Raw genomic sequence first — 27,794 nt, forward strand, 5'->3', positions numbered from 1 at the left:
TCTTTCGGGACCGAGGGCGGCCCGCGGTGCCCGCTGGTGTCCCCAGGCCATGGAGCCCCCACGGCGGGTGCGCCTCAAGCCCTGGCTGGTGGCCCAGGTGAGCAGCCGGCGCTTCCCGGGGCTGCACTGGCTCGACCCCGAGCACCGCCGCTTCGTCATCCCCTGGGGACAGGCCACCAGGAACGCCCCGGGGCCCCAGGACCACGACACCATCTTCAAGGTGACGCTGGGGACACGGGGCGTCAGTGACAATGGGGACGTGGGATGGGGGCCATGTGTCAGGGGGTGGCAAGGGGGGCACGGTGTGGGGACGGTAGGCGTTCAGGAGAAACGGAATGGGGGTGCCAGGGTGCTGGGGTGACAATGGGGACAAGTACAGGGGTGACAGGGTGATGGGTGACAATGGGGACACGGGATGGGTGACAGTGGGGGACAAGGGACAGGGGTGACAGGGTGATGGGTGACAATGGGGGACAAGGGACAGGGGTGCAAGGATGATGGGGGGCACGGGCTGTGGGGTGGCAAGGGGGACGTGGCGCGTGGGGATGATGGGATGGCAGGACACGCAGGCGGGGGTGCCGGGCGCTGACCCCCCCCCAGGCGTGGGCGCAGGAGACGGGCCGGTTCCGGGCCGGGGACCCGCCGGACCCCCCGCGCTGGAAGGCCACGCTGCGCTGCGCCCTCAACAAGAGCCGCGAGTTCCGGCTGCTGCTGGACGGGCCCCGCGGGTCCCCGGCCCGGCCCTTCCGCGTGTACGAGCTCTGCGAGGAGGCCCCCGGGGGCGCAGGTACGGGGGGCCCTGGGGAGCCCTTTGAGCAGCCCCCGAAGTCCCAGCACCCCACAAAGACCTGACATCCCACAAGTGCCCCACACCCACAAACCCCAGCACCCCATGAGGACCCGGCCCGCCAGCAGCCCCCCACACCCCACAAGGACCCAGAGACCTGGCCGCCCCCAAGGGACCCACCCCCCTGTGAAGCCTCAGTGCCCCATGAGTCCCCAGGACCCCTCAATACCCCCTCCAGCATCCCCCAGTTCCCTCTGCATTTCCCAGCCGCTCTCTCCCTTGCAGACGGGGGGGACGAGGATAACCATGGCTGCAGTGGGGAGGAAGACGTCAGCCAGGTATGTGGGGGGGCTCGGGGTGGGGGGATCCCCAAACCGGGGGCACCTCAGAGGGCCAGGGGTGTCCCTGTAATGCCCCCTCTGCCCTGCAGCTCCACAAGATGACATCCCTGAGCATCGATGGTGAGTGGGGGGCTCAGGGCAGGTCGGGGTGCCAGGGGGGCTGGGGGGCACCCTCTGACCCCCCTCTCTGCTCCAGACACACAGCACGAGGGGGACCTGCTGCCCCCCCTACCCCTGGCCCAAGGAGAGGGCTCCCCGTTTTGCCAACCACTGTCCCCCGGGGGGGCCCTTTGGGCCTCCACCCCCGGCACTGCTCCAGGGGGAGGCAGGGGGCACCCACGGGGCCCCTGAGCTGCTCCCCGGGGCCCTCGCTGAGATGGGGCCCCCCCTGGGCCCCCCGGGGCCCTCGTCCACCTGCCCGGTGGCACCGACAGAGCACCTGATCCCCGACCTGCTCGTCAGCCCGCACATGCTGCCACGTGAGCAGGGCAGGGGTGCAGGGGGGCGCTGGGTGGGGTGCTCATGGGTGTGGTGAGGCCAGGTGGTGGCTGCGAGGATTGGGGTGGCCATGGGGTGGTGGGACAGAGGTGACGATGGCTGTGGGGTGGCCATGGGATGGATGGGAGCGGCCGCTGGGTCGCTGGGTGGCCACGGGGTGGCTGGATTGGGGTGGCCGTGGGCGCAGAGTGGCTGTGGGATGGAGGAGGGTGGCCAGCTGGAGCGGCCCTGGGCACTCCCTGGCCCCGCTGACCCCGTGGCTCCCCGGCAGTGACTGACCTGGAGCTGAAGTTCCAGTACCGGGGCCGCCAGGTGTGCGCCCTGACCGTCAGCAACCCCCACGGCTGCCGGCTGTTCCACAGCAGCCTGGAGCCCACGCGGGAGCAGGAGGAGCTCTTCGGGCCCCTGACGCTGGAGCAGGTGCCCTTCCCTGCTCCCGACGCCATTCCCAACGAGAAGCAGCGCTTCTACACCCACCAGCTGCTGGACGTGCTGGACCGAGGGCTCATCCTGGAGCTCCAGGGCCAGGACCTCTTCGCCCTCCGGCTCTGCCAGTGCAAGGTCTTCTGGACAGGGCCCTGTGCCGCTCCCCGGCCCGGCCCCAACCCCATCCAGAGAGAGAGAAGGACCAAGCTCTTCAGCCTCGAGGGCTTCCTCAACGGTCAGAGGGGAACGGGGGTGGCCCTGTGTCCCCTGAGGGCAATGGACTGGGATGGAGAGGTCAGCCAGGGTGGGGGCACACCAGGCACATGGGCACCTGGTGACATGAGGGGGACAAAGGCGTGATGGGGACGCCAGGTGGGGTGGGGAGACACCAGGAGGCACACAGGAACCCGGTGGAACGGGGCGGGGGACAGAGCTGGGATGGGGGTCAGCGGCTGGCTCTTGGGGTTGCCCTCAGTGGGGCCGTGGTGGCCCCTGTCCCTCACCTCGGCATCGGGCCCCGCAGGCCTGATCCAGTTCCAGAAGGGGCAGACCCCCACCCCGCCCCCCTTTGAGATCTTCCTCTGCTTCGGGGAGGAGTGGCCGGACCAGAAGCCCAAGGAGAAGAAGCTGATCACGGTGCAGGTGAGGGGCCGCGGCCCGCGGCTGTCCCGGGGGACACGGGCGGGGTCCCTGCCCCGGTGACGCCCCGCGGCTCCTGCAGGTGGTGCCGGTGGCGGCGCGGCTGCTGCTGGAGATGTTCTCCGGGGAGCTGTCCTGGTCGGCCGACAGCATCCCGCTGCAGATCTCGCACCCCGACCTCAAGGACAGGATGGTGGAGCAGTTCAAGGAGCTGCACCAGCTCTGGCAGAGCCACCAGCGGCTGCCGCCGGCGCAGCCCCCGCCCGGCCCCTCCGCAGGGCCCTGGGCGCTGCCCCCCGGCCCCCTGCCCCACTGACGGGGACGCGGGGGCAGCCGTGGCACCGCCAGCCGGGGTGAGTCACTCCGCGGCCATCGCGGCTGCTGGGGCTGGGGCCACCCGGCACCACCCTCATCCCTGGCCCTAGCCCTGTCCCCGTCTCCCCAGAGCTGCCAGTGACCGGCAGTGCTGCAGGGGAAGGGGACCGTGACCCCGCACCCTGGGGCAGCTCCGCACGCCCCTCCCTGCACTGCCCAAGGATCGTCCCTCTGGGATTTTGGGGGGAAAAGCAGGAAAACGGGCTGGGGACACCTTGGACATGGAGCCCCCAGGGATGGGGGGTACCCAGCGCTGGGTGGGGCACAAAGCAGCCTCAGCCCTGAGAGAAGAACCAGAGGGACCTCGGGAGGTTTTAATTTATTTTTTCGGTTTTTTGTTGTTTTTTATTGTTCTCGAGATGGCTACACACCCCCGGAGGGAACCGCATGCGCCCGCCTGCCCTGCCTGCGCTCGAGCCACCGCCTCCTACCCCAAAATCAAACCAAAGAAAACCCCGAAAAAGGGAAAAAAAAAAAAAAAGAAAACAATCAAACAAGAAAACAAACAAAAAAAGCAGAACAAAATAAAATATAAATCTCTATTTGCAGAGTCCGTCCCGCCTGTGTCGTCTCTGGGAGTCGGCACCAGGCAGGCCACGGTGGGCTCAGGGGGGCAGCGCGCCCCAGGACCCCCAGACTGACCCCCCATCTTCCGTAACAATTTGTATTGTTTGTTTTTTGTTTGTTTCTTTTCCTTCTTTTTTGTCTCCATTTCACAGAAAGTTTTTCTACTTCTTTTGCTGCCGGGCGAATCCGAGTGGATCCGTGGGACTCCGGTGCCTGGTGGGTTGCAGTTGGGTTGGAGGTGTTCCCCTTGGGCTGTTGCTCGTGGCGGTGGCCGAGCTCGGGGCCGCAAGGCCGCCGGGCAGGCGGGACCCCCGAGCCGTCCTCCCGTGGCTCCGGACTCCGGGACGCGCTGGAGCGGGCGAGAGCCCTCGGCTGATTGTGGGACACATTCTTGGGTTGCTGTTTCCTGTCTTCTCCTTAAAGACATTCCTGGGAGGAGGAAGGGAGCTTCAGCCCTTTGTCCCCGCTGTCCTGTGGGGCGGGGGACCCCAGAGCCAGGCCCTTACCTGGGAGACAGGTGCCACGTGGAGCCGGAGCTATCGGAACAGGCGGGTGAAGTCCCTCAGAGCCCAGCAGACTTGTTTACATTCCTCAGCACTGCAAGACAAGGGGTGACCCCAAGGGGATGTTTGGGAAGGTGTCCTGGCGAGGGATGGGAGCTGGGAGCGTGGCAGCTCGGCTCCAAGGTGTTGGGAGAGATGAAGGGACAATCGTCAGGGCAGAACGAGGTCAGCAGTCCCCGGGACTGTCCCCGGAGATCTGTGTGCCACCACGGTGGTGGCTGGCTGGAAGGAACCAGCTGCCCCCGGGCACTTGGCCTCTGGGATTTGGATGAGATGGAGCCAGGCAGAGGGAGTCGACATTCCCAAAGCAGCTGGTGGCCCTGGGAAGGGACAGGCCCGGGCTGGGCCCGGCAGCTGGAACCAGTGACTCACGGGGACGAGGAGGTGGCTCGGGAAGGGCCGGCAGCTCCGCAGGGATCAGGCCGGGCAGAAAAACCCGTTGGGTGACGGCAGAGGCGCCGCGTGGCCCCGAGGGCTCCGTGTGCCCGTGCAGGCAGATGGCACATCCCAGCAGGAGGAACAGCACAGGCAGGGCTGGGGCTGGGGGCTGCTGGAGGCCAGCCTGAAGGAGGGAGCTGGTGCCACCTGGAGACCCCGGTGCCGCTCACCTGGTGACCTGCTTGTGGAAGTCGGTGAGCTGTTTGTGTGTCACCTGGATGGCTCCACCCGTGGTTTCCTTTGGCAACCCCTTCAGCGAGTTCTCCAGCCAGCGGCAGAACGTCTGTGCCAGGGAAACGGAGGAACTCGGAATGTGGAGCACAACTTGGCTCCCGGGCCCTGCCTCGCAGAGCTCTGGGGTGCCAGACCGAAGCTGGGGGTCCCTCCTGTCCCTCCCCTCACCGGGCGGTCGATCTGCATGATCTCCCAGAGCACCTCAGCGACGTCGGGCAGGGTGTAGGGCGGGAGGCAGAAGCAGCACGTCTGCAGGAGCTGGTTCACGAGCTGCTGCCCCAGCTGGGTCATCACCTGGTTGATGAGCTCCTTCCGCACCTCAAAGTCCTCCTCATGCTGTGGGAGGAAGGAGAAGGGGGTGGGCAGGACCTGGGGACAGGGACACACTGGTCCTGGGGACAGGGATAAGCTCCTCACTCTGCAAGCAACTCCCAGAGCTTCTCTGCTAGCAGTGGTGGAGAAACCAGGGTGGTTTGCGGGGACAACAGGATAGGGCAGATGAGGATGATGGGGTGACAGGGTTTGGAGCAGCCTGGGACAGTGGGAGGTGTCCCTGCCATGGCAGGGGTGGCACTGGAGGAGTTTTGAGGTCCCTTCCCACCCAGCCCATTCCAGGATTCCATGGTGACATCCTCCACGGAGGGGAACGTCCCCGTGCGTCACTCACATCGTTGGCCACCCCAGTGTGGATCAGATCCCGCAGGAATTTCATGACGCTGCAGTTGGCGTCCCGGTGGTCCAGGGTGGTGGCAGCGATGGCCCACTGCAGGATCGGGATCATCACCTGGCTGCGCAGGAGGGTGATGGGGCTGCGCTGGATAAACCTGCCCGGGAGACAGACGGACGTCAGGGCAAGCCCTGCCTCTCCCCACCCCACTGCTCCCACAGGCCCCCCCACGGGGACCCTCCACGAGGGGAGAGGGGACAGGCGTCCTGTGGGAGGAGGTGGCACCTGGCTGCCAGGCGGAAGAGGTCATCCACGGTGTCCGGGTGGTTCTGGAGGCCATTGGGTTGCTCGAGGAGCTGGAAGGTGGGGATGCAGAGAGCCTGGGGAGAACGGGGATCCATCAGCAACTACCTGGGATCACTCCTCAAGCTGCCCTTCCCCGCATGGAACAGGCTACGGCTGCCCCATCCCTGGAAGTGTCCAAGGACAGGCTGCAGGGGGCTGGGGACAACCTGGGATAGTGGAAGGTGTCCCTGCCCTTGGACAGAATTCAAGGTCCCTTCTCACCCAAACCAGTTTGAGATTCTATACAGACTGGATATTAGGGAAAATTGCTCCAGGAAAGGGGCGTCCAGCCCTGGCACAGCTGCCCAGGACGGGGTGGAGTCCCCACCCCTGGAGGGACTGAAAAGCTGTGTGGATGTGGCACTTGGGGACAGGGTCAGTGGTGGCCTCGGCAGTGCTGGGGGACGGTTGGACTCGATGTGCTCTGAGGGATTTTCCACCCTGTGGAACGCTGTGACGCTGTGATTAGGGTAGGCGGGCCCCACCTGCAGCATGTCGAGCAGGCCCTGCCGGCAGCCCTCCTCCATGCCGTACTCATCCACCAGGATGCTGCCCAGGTAGAGGAAACAGGAGTGCTGGTGTTCCCGGTACACATTCACCATCTGGGGAGACAGGAACGCTGCACAGGCACCGCCAGATCTGCCCTGACCCCACACCCCTCCGGGCCCTGCCTGTCCCCTGTGGGCAGGGACATCCCAACGGACTCGCTCAGGTCCTGGGAGCATCTCTGTGCTGAGGCTCCCTGAGCCAGCAGCGCTTCTCCATGGAAGCTTCCCCTTGGAGCCTGGCGGGAGCCGAGCGGAGCAGGGAACACCCAGCTCTGGGATTCACGGATCCTTCCCTCAGGCTGGGTTACCTCCCCAAGGAGCCGCACCATGCAGGGTTTCACACACCTCCCAAATCACACACACGGGGATCCACAACCCAGCATCCCCCACCTCTTCCAAAGCCTCTCTCATGCCCAAGGGTTTATGCTGGAATTCCCAAGACTACCAGGATTCACTGCAGCACCTCCCAGTGCGCACAGCCATCCCCGCGACGCTCGCGGCAGCCGCAGTGACCTGAGCGAGCCCCCTGAGGCAGCTGCGTCCCCCGGGTCCCCCTGAGCCCAGAGCCTGGTGGCCCAGCCGCACCTGGGTGACGAGGGGCTGCAGCAGCGCGGCCGAGCCCTTGCCCACGCAGCGCACGGCGAAGCGCAGGCAGCGGCAGCAGCGCTCCACGATCCGGTTGTCGGCACTGTGCTTGTTCAGGGTCTCCGACAGCACCGGCCAGATCTGGGCACGGACAGGTGGCAGGGGTCACAGCTGACCCGGGACACCGCCCACTCCCTCCCGGTCCCCACAACACCCAGATCCCAGTGAGGGGCGGCAGATGAGGGAGGAAAGCTTTCTGGAGGAGCCTGGAGTAGTTTAACCCCTCCAGTGCAGCGCGGCAAATGGGACACGGGCAGGGAAACCAAACACCTGGGACATTCCCAGAGCCGAGGGTTGAAGCCTCAAACTTCCCCCTCCACACCCCAATCCCTGCTTCCACGAGGGACAGGAGGGCGCCCCACAGCTCCTCTCCTGTGCAGCTCTGGGCAGACACATGGATCCACTGGCAGCCAAGGATTGGGACTCTACAACACCGCAGGTACCCCCATACCTGGAAACTCCCACCCCAAAACCCCGCACCAGAACCCTCTCCCCAAATCCCAGCCCTCTCCCACGCACCTCCTGAATCACTTTTTGGCACGGGTGCACCTGGCCGTTCTCGACAATGGGGTTGGTGTGTCTGTGGGAACAGCCAAGGGTTAAGGGGAGTGTGGGATTAAAGCCAAGGAAAAGGGTTGGAGCTGTGGGAAGTGGACCAGGAACTGGCTTGGGGAGCACCTCAGGAGCTAGAACCTGGGGAAGCAGAGACCTCCAGCCCATTCCCCAAAGGCTGGGGAGAAGGAGGTGGTGCAGAGTCAGGCTCTGGGGGAGCAGCAGTGCCCCAGCTCCTTCCTCACCTGAAAATGACAGCGAGTCGATCCAGGGGCACTGTAGGGTCTGAGGAGAGGCCATTGCTTGGCTCCTGGGAGAGCAGCTGGAAAATGAGGGAAAAGGATAGGATTTCAGGAGCACAGGTAGCCCTGGGAAGACACTGCCTGGACAATGACCCCACCAAAAGCACCTCTGCACCTCCTCAGGTGGGACTTAGGGAAGGGCTCAGTCCTGGACATGTCCTGTGTGGGTGCTGGGCCCTGTCCCCATGGAACAAGTGACAGGATGAGAGGGAACAGCCTCAAGATGTGCCAGGGGAGGGTCAGGTTGGATACTGGGGAAATTATTCCTGGCACAGCTGCCCAGGGCAGGGGTGGAGTCCCCATCCCTGAAGGGATTTAAAAGCCGTGTGGATGTGGCACTTGGGGACATGGGCAGCAGTGGCCTTGGCAGTGCTGGGTAACAGCTGGACTCCAGGGGCTTCTCCAACCCAAACAATTCCGTTGCTCTAGGATACACCTCTGGCTCTGAGGACACAGTTGCTGTAGCAGGGCAGGCCGCTGTCCCCACTGTCCCCTCCCAGCTGCTGTCCCTCCCATCCAGACACACCTTCTTGAGCGCCAGCACCTGCACGGCGCAGAGCTCGCTCAGGCACTCCGAGATCTTCTCCAGGGGCAGCCGGGCCAGCACCAGCGCCGTCCCTGCAAGGACACACACGGCTCAGGAGCAGGAGCAGGGATGCAGCACGGGAGGGTGGCCGGGCAATGACATTCCCAGATGGAAAGGCTGCGGGACAGGGGCAGGGCCTGGGAGAGCTTCCCTGCAGCCAAACCTGGTTCTGGCTGAACCAGACACCGAAAGCTTCAGTCCCAGCAGGGAGCAACGCTGGTGTGAGGGACAGGGACGGGCCAATGGATGCCACAAGCATGTCTGGGCCCGCTGCGTGTCCCCAGTGTCCCTGTCCCAGTCCAGCAGCACCGTGAGATCCCAGGAAGCTCCAGGGAAGGTGCTTTGGGGCTCCCAGCCATGGAACACGAGGAGCGCTGAGTTGCTCCCACTCCCATGGGCAGCAGCTCACTCCCAGCTCCGGCACAGCCAGCATCTGGCTGTGGTGCCAACCACCATGGGGGAAACCTCCCTGGCTCGGGAATCCCTGGCTTGTTCTAAGGGAGGGGGAGAAAACCTTTGGCAGGGAGAGGAGAAGCTCGGCCGGTGCTGGGGCATCCAGTGGAACAAGGGGAGTTTTGTCTGCCACGGCAGCACACAACTGCAGGGAAGGCTCCCTGTCTCTGGGGGTAAAAGCTCCAGCAGCACTGGAATTCATTGGAAATCTTTAGGGCACATCCCCAAAACCAGCTGTGGTTGACGAGGCTCATGGTGAGACACTAACACTCTGAGTTAAAAATCTCCGTTCTCAAGCCCAAACTCTCTAAAATGACCAGTACTCCCAAATCTCCACCCTCTGTGTCCAGCAGGTGATTCCCAGAGTTTGGATGGAGCAGTGACCCACTGCCAGCCTGGCTCTCAGCATTTCCCACACATCCAGCCCAGGACAGTCCCTGAGCTCTGTCTCAGGGATGGGGACAGTTACCAATCTAGAATTTATTTCTGCCTCCAGCCGCAAGGGAACTCCTGAGGATGCTCTGCATGTGGAATGGGACTTGGGGCCCATCAGGACAAATGCCGTGAGGATGTGGCTCAGCACCCTGAGGAGCAACTCCCATGGATACCCCAGCAGTTCCCATAGATACCCCAGTAATTTCCATGGATACCCTGGCAGATCCCACAGACAACCCCCAGACCCCACGGATACCCACCCTTGAGCAGCCCCACGGCGGCCTCGGGCGACAGCGCGAAGGAGTCGAGGGCGCGGGCGATCTCCAGCAGCCCCGAGAAGTGCTGGGCCATGTGGTCCCGGCACACGGAGCAGATGTTGTGGATGGCCTTGGCCGCGGCCGATGCCAGGCGCCGGTCACAGAGCCCCTTCATCAGGTAGCCCAGCACGGGATCTGCAGAGACAGGGGGCGGGTCAGGGGGTGGCGGGCGCGGCGGGGCCGCGGGGGAGCGGGACTCACCCAGGAATTGCGGGTTCCTGTCCACCACCTCGCTCATCTCGCCCACCAGCTCGATGCTGGTGTAGCGCACGGCCGTGTGCACTGACTCGGGCAGCCGCACCACGCCCTCCAGCACCTCCACCAGCGTCGGGTTGTTCTCCCTGCGGGACAGCCTCGGCTCAGCGGCCGGAGCGGGCCGGGAGGGGCTGCCGGACCCGCCACCGGACAGCACGCTCTGAACGTGCAATGGGACAAACCCGCGGGGATGGGGCTCAGCCCCACGGATACCAGCGCCACAGCAGGGAACGCACAGGGAACACCAAACACCTCCAGGGAGAGCCCCAGCACTGCTGGGGGACACGAGAACCAGGGCTGTTCATTATTTGGGAACTGCCTCCTCCGCTGTAGGAGGGTGTGATGGGGCGATCCTGGGCTGGAGTTCCCAGTGCTTCCAGCCAGCGCCCCCAGGAACAAGAGACTGGAAAAGCGAGCAGGAGCAGCCTCGACACGGATAACACGAGCTGGTGATGTGAAGGGACTGAGGTGACTCCTCCAGGTGCCTGGAGAGCAGGGGGATAGGATTCCCAGCCTCACAAGGAAAGGAGGGATGGTGTTACCAGCCTCCTTGGGAAAAGGAGTGACAGCAATCACAGCCTCCCAGGGAAGAGAGGGATGGGGATCCCAGTGTCCCAGGGGTGGAAGGTCAGCTGGGTTGTCCCACTGCTGGCAGTGCATAGGACTCGCTGTGGGCTCAGCACCCTGGGTATCACCTGTCCATGCTTCCACTGCCACTAACATAGGAGGAAACACTTTGAGTGACTTCACCGTCCCTAAGAATACCTAGGAAAACTCCACCTGGATGTGGAAGGATCCCCAATGAACGGTTTGGGTGGGAACCGACCCCAAAGCCCCTCCAGTGCCACCCCTGCCATGGCAGGGACACCTTTCACAGTCCCAGCTTGTTCCAAGCCCCAGTGTCCGGCCTGGCCTCGGGCACTGCCAGGGATGGGAAGGTCCTCGGGATATTTGTGGTGTCTGTGTGGCACAGAGGCAGCCCTGGCCCCCAGCCCCCCTGGCCACAGGCAGGACTCACTGGTCGACGCTCTTGGCGATGGAGGCCATGATGAAGAGCACAGCTTCCGTCACCTCCCAGGGCGGGTTCCCGTCCTTGAGCGTCGCGTAGAGCTGCGGGAGGGGACGGTCACCGAGGGGCCACGAACCCCATCACCAACCCGACCCCAAGGCCCTGTTCCTGACCCCTCCCTACCCCCAACTCCCAGCCCAGCTGTGGGCCCACAGAAACCCCACATTCCACAGGCCACTCTGACATTGTGGGACCACAGTGGCTTCCCCCAAAATGTCAGAAACCTGCAGCTGCTCCCACACCTCCTGCTCTCCCAGAGCAGCTCCCACCACACACTTCCTCATGCACGAGACGTGTGTGATCTCCTCCAGTCCCAAAGGCCACCAGGGCTCGGTGACCTCCCCTGGCATTTGTCTGCACCTCACTGCACTCCCACAAACGCACCTGAGCAAAGCACTCCACTGAGCCCACCAGGAAGATCAGGTCTTTCACCAGGTCCGAGACACGCATCCGGAACTCCCCGAAATCATCAGTCTCCTCTGGGACACCCTCCTGAGGGAGAGGAGGGAGAGCACAAGGGCAGCTCAGGGGAGTTCAGGTTCCCACTCAGCCACAGCCAGGGGAACACCAGTGATTCTGTTTTAAGGAGATCCAGCATTCCTGCCCTCCTGTCACAGACCAGGCTGCTGGAATGACTGGAGAATTGTGCCCAAGGAAAACATGACCAGCCTGAGCACACACTGTATATTCCTGCTCCACCTCCAAGGGAAGGAAGGGATGGGAAGCAAGGGGATGAGAAGGAGAGGAGACAATGAACCATCCCAGAATGCATGGAAGACAGCAGCTGAGACCAGTGAGCCATGCCATCCTTATCCCAACAAAACTGCCTCAAGCAGGGACAACACAGCTCTCCAAGGGGACACACACACATCCCAGTGCCCAGCTGTTCCACAGGGACACACACACACACATCCCAGTGCCCAGCTGTTCCACAGGGACACACACACACACATCCCAGTGCCCAGCTGTTCCACTGGGACACACACACACACATCCCACTGCCCAGCTGTTCCACAGGGACACACACACACATCCCAGTGCCCAGCTGTTCCACTGGGACACACACACACATCCCCCTGCCCAGCTGCTCCACAGGGACACACACACACATCCCAGTGCCCAGCTGTTCCACAGGGACACACACACTCATCCCACTGCCCAGCTGCTCCACAGGGACACACACACACATCCCACTGCCCAGCTGTTCCACAGGGACACACACACATCCCACTGCCCAGCTGTTCCACAGGGACACACACACACATCCCCCTGCCCAGCTGCTCCACAGGGACACACACACACATCCCAGTGCCCAGCTGTTCCACAGGGACACACACATCCCAGTGCCCAGCTGTTCCACAGGGACACACACACACATCCCCCTGCCCAGCTGCTCCACAGGGACACACACACACATCCCAGTGCCCAGCTGTTCCACTGGGACACACACACACACATCCCAGTGCCCAGCTGTTCCACAGGGACACAGACACACACATCCGACTGCCCAGCTGTTCCACAGGGACACACACACACACACATCCGACTGCCCAGCTGCTCCACAGGGACACACACACACACATCCCAGTGCCCAGCTGTTCCACAGGGACACACACACACACATCCCACTGCCCAGCTGTTCCACAGGGACACAGACACACACATCCGACTGCCCAGCTGTTCCACAGGGACACACACACACACACATCCGACTGCCCAGCTGATCCACAGGGACACACACACACATCCCAGTGCCCAGCTGCTCCACAGGGACACACACACACATCCCAGTGCCCAGCTGCTCCACAGGGACACACACACACATCCCAGTGCCCAGCTGTTCCACAGGGACACACACACACATCCCAGTGCCCAGCTGTTCCACAGGGACACACACACACACATCCCCCTGCCCAGCTGTTCCACAGGGACACACACACACATCCCAGTGCCCAGCTGTTCCACAGGGACACAGACACACACATCCCAGTGCCCAGCTGTTCCACAGGGACACACACACACATCCCCCTGCCCAGCTGTTCCACAGGGACACACACACACACATCCCCCTGCCCAGCTGTTCCACAGGGACACACACACACATCCCAGTGCCCAGCTGTTCCACAGGGACACACACACACATCCCAGTGCCCAGCTGTTCCACAGGGACACACACACACACATCCCACTGCCCAGCTGTTCCACAGGGACACACACACACACATCCCCCTGCCCAGCTGTTCCACAGGGACACACACACACATCCCAGTGCCCAGCTCCTCCACAGGGACACACACACACATCCCAGTGCCCAGCTGTTCCACAGGGACACACACACACATCCCCCTGCCCAGCTGTTCCACTGGGACACACACACACTCATCCCACTGCCCAGATGTTCCACAGGGACACACACACACACATCCCCCTGCCCAGCTGTTCCAAAGGGACACACACACACACATCCCAGTGCCCAGCTGCTCCACAGGGACACACACACATCCCCCTGCCCAGCTGTTCCAAAGGGACACACACACACACATCCCACTGCCCAGCTGATCCACAGGGACACACACACACATCCCACTGCCCAGCTGTTCCACAGGGACACACACACACATCCCCCTGCCCAGCTGATCCACAGGGACACACACACACATCCCAGGGCCCAGATGTTCCACAGGGACACACACACACATCCCCCTGCCCAGCTGTTCCACAGGGACACACACATCCCCCTGCCCAGCTGTTCCACAGGGACACACACACACATCCCAGTGCCCAGCTAATCCACAGAGACACACACACACATCCCACTGCCCAGCTGCTCCACAGGGACCTTACGTGGTCGGAGTCGAGCTGGCAGTGCCGGGCCAGCGCGTGCAGCAGGCGCTGGATGTAGGCTTTGAAGATGCTGTGGATCACAGCATCATCTGTCTTGTACAGGTGCTCCCCCAGTCTATACCAGAAGTTAAAGGAAATTTCTACCACCTGTTTGGAAAGAAAAATGCAGCATTTTGTTACAGAATAGCAGAACATAGAATGTTTTTCCCCCACTCTGTAAGTGGTCCCAGTGGAGAAGCCAAAACCCTGGCCCTGGGTGGCAGCACCACAGATGTGTGTCGGAGCTGCTGTGCCATACAGCGGTGACACAGGTACCAGCTGCCCCAGATCCACCAATTTCTCTGCCTGTCAGTTAATAAAGGGCTTGGGACCCCCCAGTGGCACTAAAGAGCTGCCCCAGCCCTCGGCAGCCAAAGCCTCTCTGGCCCAGAACCACCCCAGAGTGGGGCCTGGGGCTCTGGAGCAGCTTGGGCTGGAAGCGGGTGCAGCCCCTTTGTGGTGGGCTCTTTTATTTAGTGTGTGGTTATTGCACAAAAACCACGAGTGCGGATTTAGTCAGGAGCAGCTGCAGAGCTCCATGTCCCCCTCAGCACTGATGGCACAGGATGAGGTTGTGGCCAAGGAAAACTGAGCTTAACAGACCTGGGAAGGGAGGAAAAGGGTCCCCGGGACCCCAGGGAGCGCATGGGGCCTGCTGGAGCACAGCCCCTCTGCACCTCCCATGGCAAACCAGCCAGGCAGCAGCTTCCATCCACTGAACACAGGCAGGGATCAGCTACTGGCACTTAATTAAAGGTTTGGGAAGAATAAAAGGATAAAGAATTAAATAAAGGATAAAAAGAGACCAAAACAATGGCAAGTTTTGCTCCTAAGGCAGGTGGGCGGGAGCTCTGATGCGAACCAGCATTTCTGTCACTCACAGGGCAAAACTCCCAGGAACCACAAATCCCCACTGAGCTCGACTTTAGCGTGTGGGAAAGCACCAACAGGGGTTTCAGAGCTGTGCTGGCACCCCCGGACTTCCAGGACACACGGAAGGAAACGCAGAGCAGGAATTCCAGAGCCAGCAGCTCCCGGGGACCCCGAGTGCGGCAGCAGCAGGGAAGGAGCCTCCCCCGTGCCTGGCTCCTGCTCACCTCGTACTGCGGGTGCCCCGCGCAGATGAGCAGCAGCTCCAGCGTGCGCAGGTCGCCCAGGCCCTGGCCCGGCGTGCACACGATCTTGTCCAGGAAGGTCTCGCACAGCTCGGTGAACACACGGCAGTAGTTGAGCACCCTGCGGGGGGACAAGGGTTCGATCAGCCTCACGGGCTTTACCCCAGTGCAGGGCAGGGCTGGGCCAAAACGTGCCCAGAGCCTTGGCCAGAGCAAGAAACCCCAACTTCAGCTTCGCCAGCAGCTGGGAGACACGTCAGCAGGGGAAGTGGGTGCAAACACTGGGCTCCAATAAGCAAATCTGCTGAAATACTGATCTCAAACTTCTCCAAAAGCCCAGTGAGGGCATGGTTCCAGTCCAGCCCAGCCCCTGGCCCCTCCACGTCTCTCTTGCAGTGAGAGGCCTAGACCTGCCCCCAGGATTTGGGCGTGACCCCACGAGTGCCCAGCACAGGGACGGGCACTGCCCAGCCCCAGTGTCCCCAGCACTGCTGACACTCCTGGCACTGGTATCTCCGTTTGGAGGGACGTGGCACCAGCTGGGTCAGCGCTGTCCTGCCCATCCCTCCCGGCCACAGCACAGGTCCCCGTCCCTCACTTGTCCAGGTCCTCCCGTGCCACAGCCATGTGATAGGCACTCTCGAGGGTGAGCACGCCCTGGAAGAGCTGCAGGGCCAGGGGCAGGTTGGTCTCCACGTTCTCGATGGCGTAGAGGGCCGAGCACACGCAGTCCGACGCAGCCTCGTGCAGGTTGGACGAGGTCTTGTCCTGTTGCTGCAAGGCACAGAAGCCCAGCAATTATCAAAGAATCGTGGAATCTCCTGAGCTGGAAGGGCCCCACAGGGATCACAGATGCAGCTCCTGGCCCTGCACAGACACCCCAACAATCCCAGCCTGTGCACCCCTGGGAGGGGAGCTCCAGCAGCCTCAGGGCCATGCCCATTCCCCGGGGAGCCTGGGCAGTGCCCAGCACCCTCTGGGGAAGAGCCTTTCCTGCTTTCCAGCCTGACCCTGCCCTGGCACGGCTCCAGCCGTTCCCTGGGTCCTGTAACTGGTCACCAGAGCAGAGATGGGAGCTGCCCCTCTGCTGCCCCAATTATATAATGCAATCAGACAGCAATGAAACCACCAGGCGTTTGTTCTTGTTCCCACAATGGTTGGATTTGATCCTGGAGATCTATTCCAATGCAAAGAATTCTGTGGAAACACTTTGTAGAGGTCCTGCACAGCCACAGCCCCCACCAGCCTCGTAACCTGCTTCCCTGGACACTCCAGGTCAGACTGACCTTCCCCAAGGGACCCTGGCAAATTCCCTGGCAAACACAGGAGGGAAAACACCAGCTGGAAGCCAGGGCAGCTTGGAAGGAAGGAAACCACCATGCTGCTCATCACCTGGCTGGACAGAGAGTCATCACTCCCACTGGGAGGAGAGGTGGGAGCTGGGGAGTCCTTAGTGGGGATGGAGACGAGGATGTGTGGAATATTTGTGTTTCCACAAGGATGTGTGGAATATTGACCAGGGATGGCTGTGGGGGATGAGTGAATTCCATGGGTGGTGACTGAGTGAGGAGGATTTACAGGAAAGGAGACAGGACATACAGAGAACCAGGAGAGAGCAAACAGGGAGGAAACAAAGCAGAGACTCCGAGTCCTACTGAATGAGGTCTCAACAGATTTGGGAAACAATGCCTGGTGCCACTGAAGAGAGAAGTGGAGGAAGGAAAAACATCCCACCTAAAGTGCCATTAACCACTAAACAGGCTGGTGAGCCCCACAGCCTGTCCTAGGAGCAGCTCCTGCTACAGCTCCACTCGAAGCAGGATCCCACATGGATATTCAGGATCCTGCATGGATATCTTTCCTTGGGAGCCCTCATCTGGATTTGTCATTGATTGAATCATGGAAATGAGGGATCCCATGGGAGAGAGGGAGGAGGGACAATCTCTGCAGCAGAAACCTCCATCCTCCAGGAATTCCTTGCTCTGGCTCCACTGCCTGCCCTGGCTCAGTGGCACAGGACTCTCCACACCTCCAGCTCTCCCACACTCAGCTGGACAAACACCCCAACACCTCCAGGAGGGGATCTCCCAATGATAAAGGGTCAGAAAAGGAATACTGCTTCACTGACAATCTGGGAAGAAATCAAAATAACCTCAACCCCCCGATTTGACCATCAAACCCCAACAGAGGCTTACGATGGCCAGCCACAAGGACGACAAGCCTCACCCGGCACCCCTGGGTGGGACAAGCCTCACCTGGCGCCCCTGGGTGGGACAAACCTCACCTGGCGCCTCGTGGGCAGCAGCACTTCCCTGCCTGCCCTTCCCAGCAGAGGGACTGCCTGCTCTGTGGAGCTGATCTGGCCCAGAGGGAACCAGAGTCCCTGCATGACACAGGAGGGATGAACCCCCCACCCCACGCCCCAGTCCTGCTGGGATTCCCCAGTGCCCCCACCCCGGAACCCCCCTACCTCCCAAGAAGCACTCACCAGCACCTCGAAGAGCAGGGACAGCAGCTTGCTGTTGGCCATGAAGGTGCTGTCCAGGACACCCAGATTGAACCAGCTGCCCAGGCACCGGAAGATTTTGATGAGCATTTTCTCCTCGTTGCCTGCTTTCTCCACACACGTCACCTGCGGGGACACAGAAGAGCCAGTCAGGATCTGACTCCAGCGGGTGATCCATGAGAAATAACCAGTAACATCCTCTGGAGTCCACATGAGAGCATTCCAGAGGCAGGCTGCTCCCAAAGGCCCTGTCACCAACAGCCCTGGACTTAGTGAGAGGGAGGGACAGAGCCCACAGGAGCAGGAAGAGCAGCTGGAGCACCTCCCTCACTCCCACTCCTGCAGGATCCCGTGTCAGGCCAGCGGAGCACAGCCATCAGAGACGTTCGCACCTGACAAATCCCAGTTCAACCCTTCTCCCAGAAAACCACCTCTGCAGAGAGAAGCTGGTGCTGAGAGCCATACCCGGCCCAAGGGACACTCCAAACATGCCACCCCAATGTCCAAGCCGGGATGTGCCGAGATGTGGGATGGCAGCAGCTCATTCCCAGTGCTGACCAATGCTCCAGCTGCAGCCCAGTGCCAGCAGAGCCCTGCCCAAAGCCCCAGCCTCAATTGGCACAGGGAAAGGGAGAAGAGGTGGACAGGCAAGACATGGAGAAAGATCCCAGAACTCCTGGACTGGCCCAGGAATCCTTGCACAAGAGCCTTCCAGAGATCTTCTCTTCCCACTTGACACTTCAGTCCTAAAGGCAGAATGCTGGACCTCATCACAGTCCCTGGAATGCTGCTTTAACCCCCCATTTTGTAACTGAAGAGGGGAATTTGGCATTTCAATCCTACACAGAAAATATAGATTTGGCTCTTCAGGTAGGTGGTGGAAATGCCCATGCTGGCACCAGCAGGGAAAGCTGAGGAAAGCTTCAGGCAGGTGCAGAGAGAGCAGGAATGTGCAGGGACAGGGCCAGCCCTTGGTGATCCCCTGTCACCTCTGAGCAGCCGTGAGCACGAGAGAGGTGACACTGCCTGTGTCCCCAGCACGTCAATCAGGATCTCCCAGGGATGCAGGGAAAAGCTGGGGCTGGACACGGCTGGAGGGGACAGCCCAGTGCAGGGGTTTCCTGACGTGCCAGCTGGGATATCCCAGGGGTCCCAGGAAAAGATGGGGCTGGAGAAGACAGCACAGTGTGGAGACTCCTGATACACCAGCCAGGATCTCCCAGGTGTCCCTGGAAAAGCTGGGGCTGGCTGGGCAGGGTGGCCCTGGACAGGGACTTGAGGAAGGTGAAGGAATTCCAGAGTGGGCAAGGACTTGCTCAGACAACTTATGCCAGGAACGGGTGGAACTGGGTTGCCCCAACAGCTGCAGTGGCACTGGCAGGGAACTCTGCTGGGATAAACATGGAATGTTTACGGAATGGAATGGGGGAACAGGCTTCTCCAGCAACATCTGAGCTGCTGGGCAGAGGACACAGCTCAGCTCCATCTCCTGATACAAGATAAGGGGAAGCAGCCTCGAGTCGTGCCAGGGGAGGCTCAGGTTGGATACCGGAAAAATTCCTTCCTGGAAAGGGCTGTCCATCCCTGGCACAGCTGCCCAGGGCACGGGTGGAGTCCCCATCCCTGGAGGGATTTCAAAGCCATGTGTGTGTGGCACTCAGGGACACGGTCAGCGGTGACCTTGGCAGTGCTGGGGGATGACTGGACACATGGGCTCTGAGGGCTTTTCCACCCCAAGCGATGCCACGATCCCCTGGGGCGGGCTGGGCGTGGGGCAGAGGCAGCTGCAGCTGGAGGCTGCTCACCAGCAGGGACACCACGGTGCTGGAGTAGTAGGCCAGGTCCTCGATGATCTCGGTGCGGCGGTTGGCCCCGATGCGCAGCGAGCGGCTGTGCACCTCCTCGGGCAGCACCGTCAGGATCTCCAGCAGGAAGGGCAGCGACGTCACGTCATTGCTGTACCTGCCAGGAGGGACAGGGGACGCCTCAGCACTGCGGAACAGCAGCGCACCCCGGACCACGGCAGGGCTTTAAGGTCCCTTCCCACCCCAAGCACCCCACGATTCCATATCCCACGGACTCAGCAACAGTCCTGCCTCAAGGACAGGCAGCGTCCAGCCACAGCCCTGCCAAGAGGAGCCTCCAGGATGGCTCAGCCCAGATTTCCAACAGAGCAGTGACAGAAGCTTTCCCAGCCCATGAGCTCTGGGAGTCCAGGTGCCACTGCCCAGACAAATCCCATCTCCTCCTGTTGCCAACAGACAGAGGGCCACCTCAGGGTGGTGGCAGCCCCAGGGGTGTTGCTGTCACTGTGCAGCAGCATGTGGCATCCCTTGGGGACATCTGGGGACACCCAACAGTGACTGGCTCCAGCCCCACTGCTCCATCCCACAGCACAGACACAGCTGAGGGAAGAGGGATTGTCCCTAACAAAACAGGGATGAGGAAAAGCGCTGAGTGTTGGGCTGTGAGCAGGGAAGCGTGCACGGCAGACAGCCCCTCCTGCCACCACCCAGGGCAGCTGAAATCAGCCATCACGGGAGAAAAACTTCCCTTTCCTGCACCACACCCGCCTGACACAGCCCAGGGAACAATCCCCAGGCCAGAGGCAGGAACAGTCACTCACTTCTCCACCAGTGTCTGCACACAGCCCTTCCACGAAGCCATCTGCAGGGCAAGGTCAGCTATTGCCAAAGCGAGCTGGAAGGGAATGGAAAACACAGGGATCATTGTGGGGACTGCTGGGATGTGCCCGGGAAATAGGGCTGGCAGGCAGCTCTGGAATCCACCCCTAACATCCCTGCCAGCAGGTAACTCAGGAATCATTCCCAACGTGGCCCGCAGGCAGGGAACTCCGGGATCCATTTCCCCATCCCTGTCTGCGCACAATCCCCACGGTGAACTGCGGAACACCGGCTGCCCTGAGGGCTGACGTTCCCTGCCACAACATTCAGGGGCTGCAGGAGCACCCTGGCTCAGCCTGGGGGTGTCAGGCCCCCCAGTGCCACAGGAACGTATGGATAATGGGAATGAAGCCTGCAGAGAAATCCCCCTGAACACCCAGGGCACTGCTAGGTTTGGTCTCCATGGCAGAGCACAGGGACAACCCCTGCTCCTCCTCTCCAAACAGCAAACGAGGATGAAGTAATGAATGTAACTAAAGGAACCAAGTGATGAAGGAGGGAAAATAATCTTGTGCCAGGCCGGGAGCAGGGATCAGCCTTCCCTGTTTTCCAGCCCAGGGAGAGCGGTCCCAGAGTGACTGCCAGGAGCTGGACATAGAGGGAGCAGCTCCATCCCTCCTCTGCCATCACCAACCTGTGTGACAATGACCGGGGACAGGTCCTTCAAGTTCTGGATGTGGGACAGCAAAGAGTCCCGGAGTGAGGCGTGGGAATCCGTGGGGAGTTCATAGAATGAAGTTTGGATCTTCATCTTCATGGTCTGCGCCGCGAAGTAGCAGGACTCCACATCCTGGTGGATCTGCAGCAGCTGGTCCGAGATCTCCCAAGCATGGACCTGTGGGAAAGCCATGGAGTGGTCAGTGGGCAGGGCCGGGGGGGTCAGGCTGCTGCAGACCATCCAAATTCCCCAATGGAAACACAGCCCTGTCCTGCCAGAGCAAGTCCAGAGAAGGCCCTGGAGCTCTCCACGGCTGGAGCCCCTCAGTTCCCAGGGATCCAGGCTGGGAGAGCTGGGAATGTTCCCCTGGAGAGGAGAAGGCTCCAGGGAGAGCTCAGAGCCCCTGCCAGGCCTGAAGGGGCTCCAGGAGAGCTGCAGAGGGACTGGGGACAAGGCCTGCAGGGACAGGACACAGGGAATGGCTCCCACTGCCAGAGGGCAGGGATGGATGGGATCTTGGGAATTGGGAATTCCTGGCTGGGCTGGAATTGCCCAGAGCAGCTGGGGCTGCCCCTGGCTCCCTGGCAGTGCCCAGGACCAGGCTGGAACCTGGGGCTGGAGCAGCCTGGGACAGTGGAAGTGTCCCTGCCATGGCAGGGGTGGCACTGCAGGGGCTCTGAGCTCCCTTCCCACCCAACCATTCCATGACTCCCGAAACAGCCCTGGCTGCAGAGCCCACGCCGTGCTGCCATCCCCAGGCTGGGGGCTGGGCAGGAGCTGACACGGGGACACCCACCCGAGGAGCTGGAGGGACAGAGCAGCTCCATAACAGACCCTACAGGCAGAGACCCCACAGCTCCTACAGGAGAGCAGATCCCACAGGGATCCAACACCCCACCCTTGCAGGAAAGGGCAACCAGAGGCTTTTCTGGGCTAAGTGGAGTCTCACATGGAAACAAACACGGAGAGAGCCCAGCAAGGCACAGGTGGCAGAGGGGCTTGGATAAAGGTCTCCCCAGACTACAACCACAATATGGAATCCCAGAACTGAGGACACCAGGACTCCAGAGCAGAACAGGGATGTGCCCGAGAACTGCAGGAGAGCAGGGCAGGAGCCTGCCCGGCCTTGGGGCAGCTCCAGCCCGTGCCGGGCTGGTCTGAACCCAAAGGCCCGGTCCTGAGTGTGGGATCGGGGCACTGGTGAGCCAAGGAAACACCAGACAGACTCCAGAGCCCTCTGGCTGGGCTGGGGCATGGCAACAGATTCGCTGAATCCCAGAGTCACTGAGGGTGGAAAAGACCTTCAAGACCATCGAGTCCAACTTGTGCCCCATCCCCACCCTGTCCCCAGCCCACAGCACTGAATGCCACGTCCAGTCCTTCCTTGGACACCTCCAGAGATGGGAACTCCAAACCTCCCTGGCCAGCATGGTTAAAAATCCCAAATCCAGCTGATGTGGAAACCTGGGAACAAAATTTGAATCAATTCCATGAGCTTCACAGCCCTTTGTCTCTGACAGCCTTTGGGTCACAGGACTTCCCTGAGCTCAATCCAGAGTGAAATAAAACCTTTGCATCCCTAAAACCCAGCTCTGGTCCTCATTCCAGCCTCACTAATGAAGGCAATTCCATCACAACCCTTGGCCAGTCACTCCAACAGCCAAACAGCTCTCTGTTATAAACCACTGCCACCTGCCCAGCCTTGCTTCCAGCTGCATTCCAGCCTGGAAGACAAAATAATCCCCCTTCCAAATCCACCCCCAGGCAGGACAGCCGTGCCCAGAGGCTCCACCCCACCAGTGCTCCAGACCCAAATCCTGGGCCAGGGCTCCCAGGGCTCTCCAGCATCACAGAGGGGAACAAGAGGGCAACACCAGACAGGATCAGCATGATCCAGGCTGATTCCCAGGAAAACCCAGTCTCTTGCACATAGAAAAGGAAAATGTTATAGTTGGCAATAGCACAAGGCCTAGTTCCTGATCCCACTCCCAGAATTCCTGCTAGGAGCTCTTTCCACGGCCACTGGAGCCTGGAATGCAGCTGGAGCCAACCGCAGAACCCAAAGGGCCCAGACAAGCTGGGGAGGCTGGGACCCTCAGCACCCTACGTGCTCCCCTCTCCCTTCCTCCTTTCCACAGAATCCTGAGCTGGAAACTCCCGGAGCCCATCCAGCCCAACAGCTCCCCAGCAGTGCCGTGGCCACCAGTGCCCCATGTCCCCGTGCCACATCCCCACGGCCCCTCAGTCCCTCCAGGTTCAGCCCCCACGGCCGGTGGATCCATCCCTGCCACATGCAGGCGGAAGCTCCCCACAGGACACAGCACGTTCTCCCCACGGAGTGCTGGTCCATCACCCCCGCGACCACAGCATGGCCAAGGAGAGCCCTCCCAGAGCCTTCAGACACGCTCCTCTGCCGTTTCCAGGCTCTGCTCCTCCTTTCCCAGCTGCCTGCTCGACAGGTGCTGTTCCATGGTCAGTATCTCCTGGGGTAAAACTCACCTGGAATGACTCTAACAGGGAGTGAGAAAAACCTGGAGCCAGTGCTGTCATGAACATCTCCCCAGATTTATTTATCCTCACAGGGAATTCCCATGCTGGGAATAGACAAGAAGTTGAACTCAACACCTACAACAGCCAGAATCACACTAAACCTTCTCACTAAACTCTTTCTCCCCTCAATTACAGGCTGGTAATTTCCAGTTTGGATGGACACGGTGGCAGACATGGGAGATCCTCCCAAACCCACCAATCCCAGGGCACATGGATAATCTGTCTGGGAGCCCAACTCAGCAAAGAGCACAATTATTAATGGGCTGTGAGCACCAAAGAAGCTGTTTCTATGCCTGAAACTCCTCATGGCACGTTCAGGAAGTATACAAAGCCAGAGGATTTCCTTCCCAGAAAGCACTTCCTGAACCCCCACTAAAACCCAAACCAACCTCCACTCAATCCACACCAAAGCTCCAACACTCAGGTCACAGCCGTGGATCCACATGGAACATTCTCCCAGGGCTCTGCTCCAGACACCAGGGATGCAGAGAAACTCCAGCCATGAAGCTGGGAAAGCTGGGACAAGGCCAATCCCACACTGGGTACAGCTCCTCTGCCTGAGGAAACCCCAGCTAGTCTGCAACCAGCCTTCGCACAGCTCCCAGCACACGGCTGGCTGAAGGATCTGCAAATTCTGGGATTTAGGTCAACTTGCACCTTCAGCCGAGCTCTCCAGTGCTGTGCAAGCTCGGAGCTGCTCTGCCACGTCCAGCCCCATTTCCCAGGAATAACCAGCAGGAAAGGCCAGAGCGAGGCTGCCAGGGGAGGTGAGGGACAAACCTGAGCCCCCAGGGCCCTCCAGACCCAAACCTGGAGGCACGTCCTGCCAGAGATGCCAGGGATGGGAACTGCAGGGATCTCACTCAGGTTTGGGGGTGCCCAGTGCCAAACCTGAACCCCCACAGAGTGACCCAGGCACCCAAACTCCGCTTCAGGCTTTGCCTTCTCATCCCCACGATGGGACGTGTCCCACAGACACAGTTTCAGAAGCACACACAGTGACACCACACCACCCCAGAGGGCTGCAAGCATCTGCCCTTGTTCTTTGCCCCCCTTTTATCCCCCCGCGTTCACGCGTGGCACCTGCGTGCCCTCTGCTCCCTGTGTGGTGGGTCAGCACACCTGGGCACTCCATGGCTCAGTGCTGCCAGTGCTGCTCACCTGCTGCTCACAGCTGTGCCCACGGGGCTGGGGCTGGGGCAGCCGCGCTGCCATCACCAAACTGCACCCACGCCCAAGGATCTCCCTGTCCCTGCTCCCGCTGCCATCACCAAACTGCACCCACGCCCAAGGATCTCCCTGTCCCTGCTCCCGCTGCCATCACCAAACTGCACCCACGCCCAAGGATCTCCCTGTCCCTGCTCCCGCTGCCATCACCAAACTGCACCCACGCCCAAGGATCTCCCTGTCCCTGCTCCCGCTGCCATCACCAAACTGCACCCACGCCCAAGGATCTCCCTGTCCCTGCTCCCGCTGCCATCACCAAACTGCACCCACGCCCAAGGATCTCCCTGTCCCTGCTCCCGCTGCCATCACCAAACTGCACCCACGCCCAAGGATCTCCCTGTCCCTGCTCCCGCTGCCATCACCAAACTGCACCCACGCCCAAGGATCTCCCTGTCCCTGCTCCCGCTGCCATCACCAAACTGCACCCACGCCCAAGGATCTCCCTGTCCCTGCTCCCAATCACCAAACTGCACCCACGCCCAAGGATCTCCCTGTCCCTGCTCCCGCTGCCATCACCAAACTGCACCCACGCCCAAGGATCTCCCTGTCCCTGCTCCCGCTGCCATCACCAAACTGCACCCACGCCCAAGGATCTCCCTGTCCCTGCTCCCAATCACCAAACTGCACCCACGCCCAAGGATCTCCCTGTCCCTGCTCCCGCTGCCATCACCAAACTGCACCTCCAAGTGTCCAGGGCCAGGCTGGACCCTGGGGCTGGAGCAGCCTGGGACAGTGGGAGGTGTTCCTGCCATGGCAAGGGTGGCACTGGAGGGGCTCTCAGCTCCCTTCCCACCCAACCCATCCCGGGATTCTGTGATTACAACTCCAGAAAGGCAAAAGCCAGCAGGACCCCCACCCTGAGAGCTCGTCCCAGCAGAGGCAAAGGCAGAGCTGAGCAGGGCTGGGCATCTGGAAGGGGCACAGACTGCCCAGGGGTGCCAGCAAACAGCCCGTGACAGATGGCACTGCAGGGACACGGCTTGGCACACAAGAGGATCCAAGCAAACATCCCTTGGGGGGTTAATCCCAGTGCCTCCATCCAGACCAGGGCCCGGGGACACCTGAGGGACAAACAGCCAGCGCCCAGCCAGGGCCACCAGGGCCACAGCGACTCCTGCCCCACCAGTGTCACCGTGAGCCCAAGCTGGGAAAGGTCCCACCGGAGCATCCCAACCGTGCCAGCCCATGCCAGGGAGCTCCTGCTGTGCAGGGTCACCTCAGTGCCCCCGCCAGGGCTGGGATAACTCAGCAGCTCCGAGGACAGGGAGGTGCTGGACGGAACCAGGCTGGGCCTGAACGCCTGGGGAATAACTGGGATTCCTTCTGGGAGCAGCTCAGAGCTCAGACAGGAGCAGGGGGAATAACCCAACAAAAGGGGAGAAGCAGGAGTGCTGCTGCCCTGGGGCTGAGCTGAGTTAGTAACAACACTGTTATTACTGGTTTTTTTATTACCATTGCTATTGTTACTACTGCCATTCTAGCAGAAACAGCCCAGGGAAAAGCGCAGAGAAACTGGAGCAGAGAGCCCGGGATTCCCGGATACTCGGGAATACAGACCAGTCCCCAAAACCCAAACTCTCCAGGGGATGGGGCGGCCCGACCTGGGGACACCTCTTGACCCAACAGCAATCCTGGGGGTCTCACCCAGGCAGCCCCCAGCCCTACTGGGTGACCCCAGATTTGGGGGTCCCTGGGACAGGGATTCTGGGGTCCCACCCAGGTTCAGGGGAGCCTGGGACAGGACCCATCCCTGGAATGTGCATGTCCCTCCTCCAGCTGCCCCGAGATCTTTGTTCTGGCAGAGCCCCTGCCCAGGGGGAGATGGGGGGAGCAGCAGCAGAGCCCCCCCGGACCCAGCTATGGATGCTCCCTCGGGAACTCTGATGGGAACTGCAATGTGGCTGCAGCACTGCAGGGAATTCGGGGGGAAACTGGGGAAAACACGAGTTTGTGGGAACAAAGAGTGGCAAGACTGGCCAGAGGGCGGGAAGGGGCTGGAGCTGAGCTGCTCCGGAGGGAGCCGGGCAGAGCTGGGACACCCAGAGCAGGGAGGGCCAGGACACGGCTCCTCCCCGGCCCCAGGGCAGGGAATCTCATCCCGCTCCCGAGGAGGGCTTGGGGAAAGGGGGCAGCACAGAGGGGACACTGCCCAGCTCCGGGGAGGGGAAATATCCACCCCTGAGGGAGGGGGGGACAAAGCAGGAGGCCACAAAACCCCCACAAACGCCCCAAACCCGGGGGTGTGCCCTGAGGGCTCCGGGGACGGGAAGGAGGCCTCGGCTCCATCCGCTCACGGATGACGGCGGCTCTCTCGCCCCGGCCGGCAGGAGAAGCCCAAATTTCCCTCCGGGAGCCGATTCCTCCTTCCCAGCTACCTCAGGACTGGGCCAAACGTCCCCGCCCCTTGTTCCTGGCGTTACTCACGGAACCGGGGAACAGTTTGGGTGGGAAGGGAGCTCAGAGCCCCTGCAGTGCCACCCCTGCCATGGCAGGGACACCTCCCACTGTCCCAGGAGCTCCAGCCCCAGGGTCCAGCCTGGCCCTGGGCACTCACAGGGATCCAGGGGCAGCCCCAGCTGCTCTGGCAATTCCAGCCCAGCCAGGAATTCCCAATTCCCAAGATCCCATCCATCCCTGCCCTCTGGCAGTGGGAGCCATTCCCTGTGTCCTGTCCCTGCAGGCCTTGTCCCCAGTCCCTCTGCAGAGCGCTCCCAGGAATGGGGCAGCCACAGAACAGCGGGCAGCGGAGGAGTAGAGGCTCCCCGAGGCCGCCAAGGGGCCGCCGTTCCCTGCCCCGCCCCACCCCGGATGGGGCCCGAGGCCTCCCCGCGAGCCCGGGCCGGTACCCGCCGCCCGCGGCTCTCACCGAGCGCTGCAGTTCGCCCAGCCAGCAGCTCGCCCGCTCCTTGCCGCTGGGGTCGGGGTCGTGGTAGAGCGCCTGCACGGCCTGCTGGACGAGCTGCAGGCTGGGCCGGCCCGGCCCGCGCTCCATGGCCGGTCCCTCAGCGCCGCCCGCCCGCCGCCATCGCCGCTCCGCCGCACCGGGCCGGCCCCCGGAAACGCGCCCGTGCGCCTTCCGTTCCGCGTCCTTCCGTTCCACCGGCCTCCCTCGCCGCTGCCCGCTCCGCC

General features: G+C 61.7%; 2 protein-coding genes across 2 annotated transcripts; one reads left to right on the plus strand and one right to left on the minus strand.

The window, feature by feature from the left end:
• Nucleotides 1-26: 26 nt before the first annotated feature.
• Nucleotides 27-3,608, plus strand: LOC137473540 (interferon regulatory factor 5-like). The gene is given in 10 exon segments (XM_068189293.1): nucleotides 27-220; nucleotides 601-787; nucleotides 1,073-1,125; nucleotides 1,218-1,248; nucleotides 1,325-1,350; nucleotides 1,352-1,607; nucleotides 1,898-2,287; nucleotides 2,576-2,694; nucleotides 2,774-3,044; nucleotides 3,426-3,608. Coding segments are annotated over 9 exon segments (1,467 nt in total). The 5' UTR covers nucleotides 27-49; the 3' UTR covers nucleotides 3,008-3,044; nucleotides 3,426-3,608.
• TNPO3 (transportin 3) lies at nucleotides 3,592-27,720 on the minus strand. Its single transcript, XM_068189292.1, has 23 exons — nucleotides 27,532-27,720; nucleotides 20,865-21,065; nucleotides 20,173-20,246; nucleotides 19,352-19,508; nucleotides 17,529-17,672; nucleotides 15,639-15,814; nucleotides 15,023-15,161; nucleotides 13,887-14,033; nucleotides 11,427-11,534; nucleotides 10,992-11,083; nucleotides 9,920-10,059; nucleotides 9,662-9,853; nucleotides 8,454-8,545; nucleotides 7,871-7,947; nucleotides 7,593-7,653; nucleotides 7,014-7,154; nucleotides 6,366-6,482; nucleotides 5,821-5,915; nucleotides 5,536-5,692; nucleotides 5,037-5,204; nucleotides 4,805-4,917; nucleotides 4,140-4,230; nucleotides 3,592-4,062 (listed from the first exon to the last, which is right to left on the minus strand). The coding sequence occupies exons 1-22, from the start codon at nucleotides 27,655-27,657 to the stop codon at nucleotides 4,170-4,172; spliced, it is 2,778 nt and encodes a 925-aa protein (XP_068045393.1). The 5' UTR covers nucleotides 27,658-27,720; the 3' UTR covers nucleotides 3,592-4,062; nucleotides 4,140-4,169.
• Between the last annotated feature and the right edge of the window lie 74 nt (nucleotides 27,721-27,794).

This window comes from Anomalospiza imberbis, chromosome 5, assembly GCF_031753505.1.
Source record: "Anomalospiza imberbis isolate Cuckoo-Finch-1a 21T00152 chromosome 5, ASM3175350v1, whole genome shotgun sequence".
Taxonomy (NCBI): domain Eukaryota; kingdom Metazoa; phylum Chordata; class Aves; order Passeriformes; family Viduidae; genus Anomalospiza; species Anomalospiza imberbis.

Bases quoted from the DNA above. Each gene is read 5' to 3' on its own strand.
- TNPO3 (XM_068189292.1), bottom strand. From the start codon at position 27,657: ATGGAGCGCGGGCCGGGCCGGCCCAGCCTGCAGCTCGTCCAGCAGGCC. The intron at 15,815-17,528 runs GTGAGTGCTTCT...TGTGCCTTGCAG, and splicing joins CCCTGCTCTTCGAGGTGCTG to CAACAGGACAAGACCTCGTC. The intron at 7,948-8,453 runs GTGTGTCTGGAT...CTCATTTTCCAG, and splicing joins AGGTGCTGGCGCTCAAGAAG to CTGCTCTCCCAGGAGCCAAG.